General features: G+C 45.9%; 1 protein-coding gene across 2 annotated transcripts in view; it reads left to right on the top strand.

Annotated features, from left to right (window-relative positions):
- LOC148507642 (piwi-like protein 1) overlaps positions 1-11,314 on the top strand; it is a 104,558-nt gene extending 93,244 nt beyond the window's left edge. For both annotated transcript variants that reach the window (XM_088445843.1, XM_088445844.1), the window contains exons 14-21: positions 2,057-2,129; positions 2,216-2,416; positions 5,264-5,367; positions 6,293-6,363; positions 8,302-8,455; positions 8,619-8,744; positions 9,460-9,607; positions 9,687-11,314. In XM_088445843.1, coding sequence (XP_088301969.1) covers positions 2,057-2,129; positions 2,216-2,416; positions 5,264-5,367; positions 6,293-6,363; positions 8,302-8,455; positions 8,619-8,744; positions 9,460-9,607; positions 9,687-9,803 — 994 coding nt within the window. In that variant the 3' untranslated portion in view covers positions 9,804-11,314. The remainder of the gene's footprint in view (positions 1-2,056; positions 2,130-2,215; positions 2,417-5,263; positions 5,368-6,292; positions 6,364-8,301; positions 8,456-8,618; positions 8,745-9,459; positions 9,608-9,686) is intronic.
- The last annotated feature ends 893 nt before the right edge of the window (positions 11,315-12,207 follow it).

Raw genomic sequence — 12,207 nt, 5'->3', positions numbered from 1 at the left:
TCATGCACAGGGTGGGGGTGTCCTGATGGATGACATTCCTTGATGCTGGGCCCTGGACAATGGCAACAGTATGTGCGTTTTCCAAATGCCATGTTGAATTGCCTTGTCTGGGGCTCTATGCAAAGCATATGAATCAGAGGGACCAGTCTCCACACTAACCTATAGGGCCCTTGCAGATCAGAGCCAGCCTAGGCCATAATGGAGCCCAGCAGGCTCTATCCCATGGGGTGCTATGGGGCACTGATTTTTCATCCCCCTTGGACTCTAACCTGACATGCTGCTTTGTTCCAAAAGTCCTGGAGTGGTCGGTATAGGGTATGTTTCAGGTTTTGTCTCTTCCTTGCAAAGGATTATGGAATTCTCCAACACGGCTAGACAGCAGAAGCCGCATCTTCCCACGGTTCTTCAGTCTTGGACAGGGTTCAGACTCCTGAGGTTTTACCTGTTCTCTGATGAGGACTCCAGCAGGGAGTAGAAAGAGTCACTAAATATTCAATGAATTTAATTAGCATCTTCTCCCGTAGCTGAAGTACCTTTGAATAAAAGTGTGAAACAAGATCATCAAAGGTTTTGAGTCACCTACAGGTTGTAGTGTCTTTCTCCCCTCTTGTGAGAATTCAATAACATGGCAGTCTCTGCCTAAGGTAGACGCTCCCATAGCTCTTCTATGTAAGGCAAATACCAGTCTGATTCCAAACTCTTCTATTGGAATAGCATGTATACGAAGATTCTTGGGAATCCCGGCATCACTGGCAATATTGCAGAGATGGGCTGTTGAGTTGTGCTGGAGTCTAATTCTGCGCCTCTGCCAAATCTTTGGCAAAATCTCTCCTTTAGAATAGGATCGTGGCATCTGCCACTGACTGCTCCTCCCAGGAGGATGGTGAGGTGGCTGAAGGGTGGGAGGATTTCTTGGGTTTGAGTGTGGGTTCTAGTAAGCTTCTTCCCAAGGTGGATGCTCCTATAGCAGATCTTGATGCTGGACTTTGGGGGGTGAGACTTCCATAAAAGTGTCACATATCAAATTAATCAGCTCAGTCTCCTGGTGCGTCCTAGTCAAATCGCATTGTCACTTAGGCGCATTTTCCGCCATAAAATATGCCCAAAGATAGAATTGCACGGCAGCTAGCGGCTCGCTCACACCAGGCATATTGCGCTGCATGGCGTATTGTAACACATCTGTATGTCAATGTCAACATTCAGATCATGTTGGCATTCTGAACGCCAACTTTATATCTCACTCCCACCTTTTCTCCTGGTTTCGAAGTCATGTTGTTAAGGGGCCTATCCACGACTGTACAGTTACAACATTTAAATTGTTCAATTGTTCACCAACCTGTGCAGTGGATAATGTGCCCACAGTGAACGAAATGTCATCCAGCGCAAGCACCCTCCCTCATCCCCAAACATGCACAACCTGACGATCTCGTCAGGTTGGCTTGCGCGCGTTCAGCCGATGAGTAATGCCGGCAATGACCTGTGGAATAACACATCGCTGGTCGTTGCTGGCATTTTCATGCACGATTAATGAATGATAACGATGTCGTAATCGTTCAGTCGCTCATTTTTCTTATCTAGTGGATACGTGCCTTTAGAGTACGTTGCTTTTCCCCTCTTCCTTAGTTCCGATATGTTCGGTCCTGTTGGGCTTGGTTACAGAGATGATTCCCGGCTGGCCAACTGATGTACAGGGGGAAAAGGGTTTCATACTTGTGTGTAAAAAAAAAAAAAAGTGCCCAAACTCCAGACCGAGCCTTTACACCCCACAATGTTTCATCGTTCCCCAATATATGCAGAGAAAAGGATTTATTAGACCTATAAAATCCAGTTTTTATTATACTTGTGTTAAATCATTATCTGAATACATTGGGGGACACTGTGCACCCACCCTTTACGCTCCTCTTCTACAGTATTATTTTAATTTCAACACTCTAAGCTTTTGGGGAAAGTTGTTTTATTTTGGCTTGGTTAGAGAATAACCAAGCTTTGTGCAGTGTGGGTCTATGGAAAGAGGAGTTTCTATCTATATATTCACCTTTTTGTTGCTTATTTTTAGGGTTGAAATTGAGGATACAGTAGGTGGCTATTTAAAGGCATTTCAACAGAATATTACAGAGCATACAGAGATGGTACGTATGGATATATTTATTTTCCCTTTAAACATTGAAATGCAGGGGCTCTTTGCCATTAATTAATTGTTTTTGTTTCCGCGTAGGTAGTTTGTGTCCTCTCCAGTAATAATAAGATGAAATATGACTCCATTAAGAAGTTCCTGTGTCTGGACTCCCCCATCCCGAGTCAGTGTGTGATTGCCAGGACTTTAAGCAAACCCCAAACTGTACTTTCAGTCTGTTCAAAGATCGCATTGCAGATGAACTGTAAGCTAGGAGGGGAGCTCTGGAGCGTGGAAATACCTGTAAGTGCTGGAATTGCAGATCCCGTATCTACATTCTGTAACTAGCTTGATTGTTGGGGCCAGGGCCGGATTAAGGTCTGTGGGGGCCCCTGGGCAACAAACATGTGGGGGCCCCTATTACGTGCCCTTTATGCAGTGCACCCAGTAGTAGTGCCCACAGGAGTGTTGCCCCTTATGCAATGCCCCCTGTAGTTATACCCCCAGTAGTAGTGTTCCCAATAGTAATGCCCCCTGTATAAATACCCCCAGTAGTAATACCCCTGTAGTTGTGCCCCCAGTAGTCGTGCCCCCTGTGTGTGCCCAATAGTAAATGCCCTCAGTGGTAATACCCCTGTAGTTGTGCCCCCTGTGGTAGTGGCACCAGTAGTAATGTCCCCTGTAGTAATGCCCCCAGTAGTAATGTCCCCCCCCGAGTAATGCCCCCAGTAGTAATGCCCCCCCGAGTAATGTCCCCTGTAGTAATGTCCCCCCCTGAGTAATGCCCCCAGTAGTAAAGCCCCCTGAGTAATGCCCCCAGTAGTAAAGCCCCCCTGAGTAATGCCCCCATTAGTAATGCCCCCCCCCGAGTAATGCTCCCAGTAGTAAAGCCCCCCCGAGTAATGCCCCCAGTAGTAATGCCCCCTGTAGTAATGTCCCTCCCCGAGTAATGCCCCCTGTAGTAATGTCCCCCCCGAGTAATGTCCCCTGTAGTAATGTCCCGTCCCCCCGAGTAAAGCCCCCCCAGTAGTAAAGCCCCCCCAGTAGTAATGCCCCCAGTAGTAATGCCCCCTGTAGTAATGTCCCCCCGAGTAATGTCCCCCCCCCAGCAGTGGAAAAGCCGCTTGCGCTAAAGAGAAAAATAAAAATCATACTTGCCTTAAGCCCCGCGCCCACTGCCTTCTGATCCGCTCGGCTGGCGTTGCTCCTCTGCACTATGGGAGAGACGCAAGACGCCTCTCCCATAGTGCACTGCCTGAGCCGGAAGCCAGAGCTCACGAGTGAGCTCTAGTCTCCGGCTCTGGCTGCCGCTGCGGGGAGGGAGCCGGGCGCCCGCTGGTTACAATCTCAGGGGGCGCCTGGTGTTTCCGTGCGGCACCAGGGTTAGGTGTCCGGAGGAGGTGGAACTGGTTCCGTCTCCTCCGGTTCACTTTAACCCCGATGGCTGGGTGTGGGGGCCCTTCAGGTGTGGGGGCTCAGGGATGATCGCCCCTGTTGCCCCCCCCCCCCCTTTAATCTGGCCCTGGCTGGGGCATGCTGGCTGGTATCTGGTCACAATACAATAGAAGATCGCGATTCAGAACATGTCAACATTCTGGTGTCGACCTTTCTGAATGTGTCAACTTTTCATACCACTCTCCTCTGGCTTCGTTGGAGCATTGTGTAGATCACCGTACAGAGGGTCTCATTCAGACCCGCTCGCGAGCACTGAGCGCTTGCAAGCGGGTCGATGTTTCCCAAATGCGCATGCGCACGACAGAGGCTGCTCCGTCGTGCGCATGCGCGAGACCCGGCGAGCGACGGGGAACTGTCGCTCGGGGTCTCGCACCAAAGGGAAGTGCTGTCGATGGTGAGTGACAGCACGCCACCTTTGGTGGGCGTGCCGGGGGCGTGGCTGCCCAGACGGAGGCGTTCCCAGTGATGTCAGTGGGAGTGCTTTTGGCTCTGATAGAGCCAAAAGCACTCCAGGGCTTGCGGCAACGAGACCCTACCACAAGGGTCTCGTCGCAAGCCCGATGGTCGCGATGGTCTTGACCATCGCGACCATCTTTTTGGCCGCTTGCATAAGCTGTGGGTGGTCACCCACAGCTATGCGAGCGGCCAGGAGGCCGCTCCATTTTCAGCTAGGCCGGCCCTGATTCAGAGCGAGCGCTCTGGTCAGAGCATCCGGCTCTGAATCAGGCCCAGAGGCCACTGGCACCTTTCCTGACTGGATTCACCAATAATTCTGATTATCTCATTGCTTTTATTTATTTATTTTTAAAAATGTAAATCTTTATAATCAACTAGACTGTATTTAACAAGGTAAACAAGGGACGGTAGGAAGTTTATTTCCTGCAAGTGTATTATTTGGGGTCTAGGTTAAATGTAAATAGTGGATTTGTCTTAAGTATACCTGCTACACTGACATCCAGAATAGTGTAGAGTGATTCCTATATTCAGCTGTATACGGCTCCTGAGACCAATAAATTCAGGCGTTCATGGCGTTCTTCGGCTTACTGGTTATTTCAGGCCGTATAGTAGTCTTTTTATTTTAGCTTCCTTGTTGCCGAATATTCCGATAATCTGATTTAATGGTATTTGGGGATGAGGGTGTTACTGAACAATTACAAAGCGTTAATTTGCAGCCCACCCTCCCATCCAGCTACATAGTTTTAATTTTAGTTCTTTGCAAAGAGTTTTGCTCACTCAGTAAATAGGCCTGATGCAGAGCTTTGTGTGCACAAAAGTAAAAGCATATATCTGCCCCAATGCAGAGTTGTATGTATCCCCCCCCCCCCCCCATCAACACTTCCTCACGGAACTCTGCCTATGTGTGAACGCCATGTTAGATCCCAATTACAATAATGCCCTTTTTGTCGCTAGTGGAGATGCAGCAGAATTGTTTACGACTCTGCATTCCCTGTAGATGCTGAGCAAGCACCGTGAAAACACTCAATATACAGTACGCTCGATATACGGACTTGTCTTCAATTGTGGCTCAGCCCCTATGTCAGCAACCTATCTGGTGGTGTGTTTTTATTTTTTATTTTTTTTATAAAGCTAAGAGCAGATTCATCCCTATGGGGACAAATTGTACTTTGCATGGCCATTTAGATGTGATAAAATCAGAAACCTGTCACAAACCAGAAGCCGTAATGTTGTTTATAGGTGGAAAAAATGATGATAGTTGGGATCGATTGCTACCACGATACCTTATCCGGACGAAGATCGATTGCCGGCTTTGTGGCCAGTATGAACAAAGGGATGACTCGGTAATTTTGTCTGCTGTGCTTAATAGACATTAAAAAGTTGCATCTTTATTGAATGTCCTGATATTACTGCACGTCCCCAGCTACACAACTCTGTGCCATGGACTCCTGCCATTATCCGCTTACTTCCACTCGCTCAGTCATGTTTGGACAGGAGATGGGGCTCCAACATTTAGCACCTTTTACCCCAGCTGTTCAATCAAGCTGGCTTCCACAACTCTCTTCTCTCCCCATTGTGATGGTCCATGGGGGAATCGTCCACTAAACAGAGGAGTGTGCCTAAAGAGGAGGACTTGTACTGTGGAATCAATTTTAATTTGAAAAAGACTAGTCAACAGTGATTACTTATTGTTACTTATTACTTTATGGGGGAGATGTATCATCGGCAAAATGCGGTAAAACCCCCGAAAATGCAGTTTTCGGGGGTGTTACCGCATTCCCCGCATTTATTAAGCAGCAGAATGCAGCTTTGCGTCGCTAGGTAATGCCAATAGAAGCCTATGGGCTTCTTAGCGCGACGCTCGGGGCTGGGAGGGATCCGGAAGTCCTTCTGCCCGGCAGCATCGCAAAGGACCGCTCTCATCGAGAGAGCTGTTCTTTGCGATATTCTTGATACATACCGCGGTAATTAACCGCGGTATGTACGTGAAGTGGGGGGGGGGATGTATCGCATCTGCGATATTGCCGGTAATACATCTCCCCCAATGTTCTATACGTTGCTTGACCCACAGCAACCAATTGTCTTTTATATGTCAAGTGCAAGTTGGATAAAGTTTGCAGTGTTAGTAAATGTGCCCTAAATAGACATGTCTAGAAAACCCAATAAATAGAAAAGACCACAAAGTTTTGTCCTCATTGAGGAATGCTGTCTAATTTCTGTAGGTTTGGTTTTTGTATTACCTTTTTTTTTTCTGTAACTTTTTTTTAGTTGGTTTTCCCGCTGTGTTATCCAGGACCAGAAGCAAGAGATTGTTGATGGCCTTAAAGTCTGTATGCAAGGTAAAATGACTAACCAGTACCGTTGCAATTGTTTTTACATTCTGGTTTACAATTATTTAATCCTCTCCGTGTCACGTGCATAACACTCGATGCTCCCATGTAGCCGCGGCGATAAGCTATGTCATCTATGTCACTGCTATAATTGATCGTAGAGTGATTGTGCTAATCATCGGATCACATCGGTTTCTGTGGTCAGTGGACGGGGAAGTGCTGCAGTTCTGCCCCTTGGACGTACTTGATTCCCTCTGGCGATACTTCCTGGCCTTGTCAATGTGTATTGTTGCTCTGACCCCCAATCTACATGATTAGTGAAACCAATCGTTCCTCTTGTGGTGGGGTTGTTTTTTTTTTTTTTTTTTTTTTGTAGTTTTTTTTTTTTTTTTTTTAAATGTGGCTACCCAAATAAATGATGGCATTCAATTTATACACAACCTGTAGTCAGTTATTTATATTCTAGATTATAAATTACAACACACGATGTGATGAACGACATATCGTGCGGTCGTTTGATGCCGGTTGATCTGGTGAACCACACGATATGTCATTCACCAGCTACTTTCACAAGCAATGGGTCGTTCATCAAATTGACAGATTGAGAAGCATGTAGGCTCGATCTGTTGAACTAATGAACGACCAACATGGGCGCTCATAGTGTAGTGGATACACACTTGCCGATGTGGACGATATGTTGCCCCGATCCGCCGGATCGTGTGTAATCGCCTCTAAGTATGCAAGGAGGCTTCTCATTCAAATAAAACAGAAGATGCATTTGTAACAACCATAAAATAAATGTGTGTGTGTGTGTTTGTACTTTTTGCAAATGTTAGAGCACAATCAATTGATTTACTCTGCAACTTTAAATGAACTTTCAAAAGTAATTCTAATTATGCTACAGCACACTAGCTTATTTCTAAACTACCTTGGACCTGATACTGTTCCGTGTATAAATCAGACCTCATACCTTCATGTTAGTCCTACATAGGGCAATAGTATACTCAAAGGTTGTTGCAGGTTCCCCAGGTATGCCATTCTCCTGTGATGGTCCGTATGCTCTCAGGCACTGGCTACAGCGTCTTTCTCTTGCTTCAGTGCGCACTGGAATGCGTTCTTTATGGACAATGACACCTAAATAGAGTTCCTAGTTACTACTGTATGTCACTAATCAAGTGTGCAACTTTTTAATCCTGATCATGCAGGATAATCTTCCTTTTCCTCCTTTTTTTTTTTTGTTTCTCTTATCAGTGAAACTTTGTATTGTTTTTTTTTTTATGTTCCATTTTACCTGCAATAAAGTGTACTGTGAAAATTTAGAGACACTGTTTCAATTGCGCAGTTCTGGTCGAGTGATTTGGTTTAAATCACCACAGAAGGTTAATCAAACTGCAGCGTTGAGTTCAGTTTTGTATTGCCTAGTTGCTATGTGGCTGAGTGGATAGTCTCAAAGGCCCGACTGTAAACTGGCAATGCAATTTCTGAATTAAAAATTCCTCAGGCAATAAGTTTCATTCTCTAACTGAACTCTTTCAAGGTATTGAAACAGCTCTATTAGAGAACGAAACGCGTTGACTGAGAAATCCTTCATTCAGGCATTGCCCTGCCAGTTTACGGTTTTGAGCCTCTTTAAGCCAGGAGCCTCTATGTGAGGTGTCCTTGTGCCCGGACAAACCGCTTTTCACTGTGCAATGAAATATTAGTATTACTAAGCTGCCTCCTGAAAAGCACCTGTGCCCTCTCCGTGTTTGCCTCCACAATGTTCAGAGAAAAACATGGTAAGAAAAATATTTAGTTAATGTAATAGATCAAAATGCTTCTCTAGGCTGTGTAACATGTGGAATGATCTCCCCCACCCTGCTGGTAGATTCTTTTGGTTGGACATGGTCAGTTATTTTAAGTTGCGTAACTTTAATCTCCAAGTTATAGTCATGTGTTTCTCTGCAGCTTCATTGCATGCCTGGTACAAATGTAATGGTACCCTACCAACACGTATTGTCATCTACCGAGATGGAGTGGGCGATGGGCAGCTTAAAACAGTTGTGAACTATGAAATTCAGCAGTTTATCGATTGCATAAAGTCTGCTGGTAAAGACTATAGGTAAGGAATATACAGTATGTAGCAGCATACACTGTGATTGTTTCACCCACTGAGAGCAGACGCGTTTTGCAGTTTTTTGGTTACAGAATTAAGTTAAGCTGGTAAATTTTCCTATAGAAGTGGTTGAATGTTTTTCTTTTTTTTTTTTTTTGTATCTTTCCAGCCCTAAACTGACAGTAATTGTGGTTAAGAAACGTATAAATGCCAGATTCTTTGGATTTTTTGGTGGCAGACTGCAAAATCCACCTCCGGGCACAATAGTTGACATTGAAGTCACCAGACCTGAATGGTATGTAAGGTGCTGAAATGTTTCTTATAGAAAATGAAGTGTTAGGACTATGGTTGTGCGGTGCTCTGAATGTACCCTGAAGGGGATGTAGTCGGCATGCGGGATGCCGGCTGTCTGAATACTAGTGCCGAAATCCCGACAGGCTGCGTCCCGGTACCAGTATCCGCCGGCATTCCGAAGGTAAGTATCGGGGTGTTAGGGGGAGGTTAGGGTGTGGGGTTAGGCACTAGGGGGAGGGTTAAGGTTAGGCACCGGGGAGGTTAGGTTTAGGCACCGAGGAGTGGGTGTTAGGTTTAGGGTGCGGGGAGATTAGGCTTAGGCACTAGGGGGGGGAGGGTTTAGGGTAGGGGTTAGAAAAACACTGACATGTCTTCCCTATGGGTATATGGATTCTGGCTGTCAGGATGCCGCTATCAGTATTCTGACCAGCAGCATCCTAGCAGCCGGGATATCATACCCAACTGCCCTGAAGATAGTGGGTCTAGCAGAACTGGACTCACTGGCCCCCAAGTATGCCGGGGGAAGGTGCTGCTACAGTTATCCCAGCCCTCCTTATCTGTGGCCTCTTGGGTGGCTTAGATGGAGGTAGTGTCTTGGGGTTTGTGTTTAGCTCTTTTTTTTTTTTTTTCTCCGCATTTAACGGGCTGACTCTGCTTATTGTAATGCTGTGGGTGGAGCTTTTATTCACTATAATGTTTTTCTGTGGTTTCACCAGGTATGACTTCTTCATTATCAGCCAATCTGTGAGAGTGGGCACAGTGTCCCCAACACACTACAATGTTGTGCATGACAGCGGAGGATTGAAACCAGACCACATGCAACGACTGACCTACAAACTGTGCCACCAGTACTATAACTGGCCTGTATGTCCTCCTGTACGTTACTCTTATGGAGATTCATTGTATGAGCACTGCACTTACATTCTTTTCCTTTACTTTCCAGGGAGTGATCAGAGTTCCAGCTCCGTGCCAGTATGCCCACAAGCTTGCCTTCCTGGTAGGGCAGAGTATACACAAGGAGCCACATAATTCCCTGGCCAGCCTGCTCTACTACCTGTAGCCGCCATACAGTAACGAGCCAACCGCTTTAGTTACTTCTATGAATTTAGTAGTTTGTTTCTGGGATGATGCCCATTTGTTGGATAAGATACTTAAATATTTGCCAAAGTTTCATGCCACCCTTCTTTTAGTTACATTTCATTTTGGGTACACTTTTCAGTTTAATGTGGGTAAATATTCTTGTAGTATTCAAGAGGCTTCCAAAACCCAGTATTGAGTTCTGATGAAATTTGTCCGACATGCTGCAGCCAAGCGCGCTCCATTCCCCATACATTTCCGCAGACCCTGTCGCATGTACGAGCACTTTAGACTTTCCCAGCAGTGCTAAATACGCTGTGAAAATGTGGCTAGCGCGCCGCTAATAATGGAAAGGCCCCATTGTTACACTAACATTACAGCGGACCTAGCTTTTGTACACAGAATAAAGCTGGGTACACACTGGAGCCAAATCGGAATGACAAATCGCGCATATTGTGCAGGGTGCATTCACGCACCCGCGGTCACATGCAACGTCCGGTTTGATGTGCTGCACCGCGGCGCCATTCAGTGTAATGAAGGACGGAACAAGCGATTGTTGTATCGTTCTGATGTGCACCCAATATCTGATGGCGTGCCGACGTATCGGCTGGGTACACATAGCTCTGTGTGCACCCATCTTAAGCTGCCATTTTGTGAGCTGAATCCATATTCCATCTCTTCGTTCACCAGGAACTCTTGTTTTTTTTTTTTAGACCAGAAATCCTTCTTCTATAGGGAAATATAACATTTAAAGATTTTCTTAAACAGGATTTTAGTAGCAAAAAAGCTGGAAACAATATGGCTGCCTACCGTGTAAAACTATTTATGCAGACATTACAGCTGCCTGTACAGCCCTGATTTTCATATATAAACCACTACAGGTAAATGGGTTACAATTACAAGTGGTGAAGACTGTCCAACTTCTAATGTTCCGGGAGCCCAGAGAGAGGAGATGTGTGCTCTACTGCAAGAGACTCAGTGCATGGAGTGGCGTTATCTCCTTTCTAAGACAAATTAAGTTTTGGCATTGATATCGGAATAAGTATTTTGTTCCTTCCCCCCTGAATTTTAATGTTACACTGAGACGCTTGAACTCGGTGCAAAGCCGCAATCGTCTGGTCACCTGACTCTAGTGTATATGGGAAAGATTCCTGGACTGCACAACCTGAATATATAATTATATATAGTCACCTGACTCTGGCCCTGGTCACCTGACTCTGTCCCTGGTCACCTGACTCTGGCCCTGTGCCCTGCTGTATAGGCACGGTTATTTTTACATCTGCCAGTGTGGGAACATGAATACCAAATGATAAATTATAGAAGTTTTTGGAGTTTTGCCTTTTGGAGTTGATGTTATTGTAGAGTGTGTGTAACATGCAATATTATTTATAAATGCACAGTATATTACACACCACAGTATATTACACAAACCTGAAATGCCTCAGGTTTGGTTATTGACTTATTGGTAATAAATTTTTGTTTTCTTTCATTGCATCCAATTTGTTAACCTTATTATATTTGTGTCTTTTTCCTCTTTCTATACTGAGTTCAGTTACTATAGCCTCATCCACTGCTGAACCGTAAGACTACAGTGACTGTAAGGAGCTCCTCTCTGGTGTACTTTATGAATGTCTGTAAGGGCCTTTTGGATTAGGACCACCCCCCCCCCCCCCCCCATGTTGAACTATGGTATGTTGGCAGCAATTTGTTAAATTGAACTGATATAATATGGAGGACTGAGGAGATGCCGGCTGTCAGTGCACTGACATCGGAATCCCGACGGTTGGAATCTCGACTGGAACGGTGAGTACTGTTCCCCTGTCCTATTTACCCCCTAACCTTCCTTTTTTGTACCCTAATACTAACCCACCCTACCCCGCACCCTAGCCCTCCCGGTAAGTGCCTAACCCTCCCCCCCCAGTGGTGCCTGGAGCCAAACTCCCCCCTGCCTGGAGCCAAACTCCCCCCTGCCTGGAGCCAAACTCCCCCCTGCCTGGAGCCAAACTCCCCCCTGCCTGGAGCCTAACCCTAACCTAACCCCCCCCCCCTGCTAATACTTCTCACCCCGTTCTACTTACGATCAGGCTGCTGGAATTCCTTGCGTGTTAAGCTGCCCTTCTAGTTGTGTCATGCCGTGGCGTGACTCTGTAGCGCCGAGCGTTTCCTAGTGCAATGTGTTCCCCTGACTTATTTGTAAAGCGATGTGAATAAGTTGCACAAGCAACTAAATCTGATTAAAATGATATGCGGCATGGCTATACTCTGTGTGCCGCTGTATCTGCATGCGATATGCTACGTTAGTATCACAGCTGCTGACACTGTAACGTAGCATTTCGCAGGCAGATACAGCCACAGCTGCACACATAAAGCAAAGTAAAATACAAAAA

Source organism: Taudactylus pleione, unplaced genomic scaffold, assembly GCF_031769625.1.
Source record: "Taudactylus pleione unplaced genomic scaffold, aTauple2 ptg000390l, whole genome shotgun sequence".
Classification (NCBI taxonomy): Eukaryota; Metazoa; Chordata; class Amphibia; order Anura; family Myobatrachidae; genus Taudactylus; species Taudactylus pleione.
The sequence above is the reverse complement of the archived record's forward strand: the minus strand, read 5'-3'. Positions and strand labels throughout refer to the sequence as shown.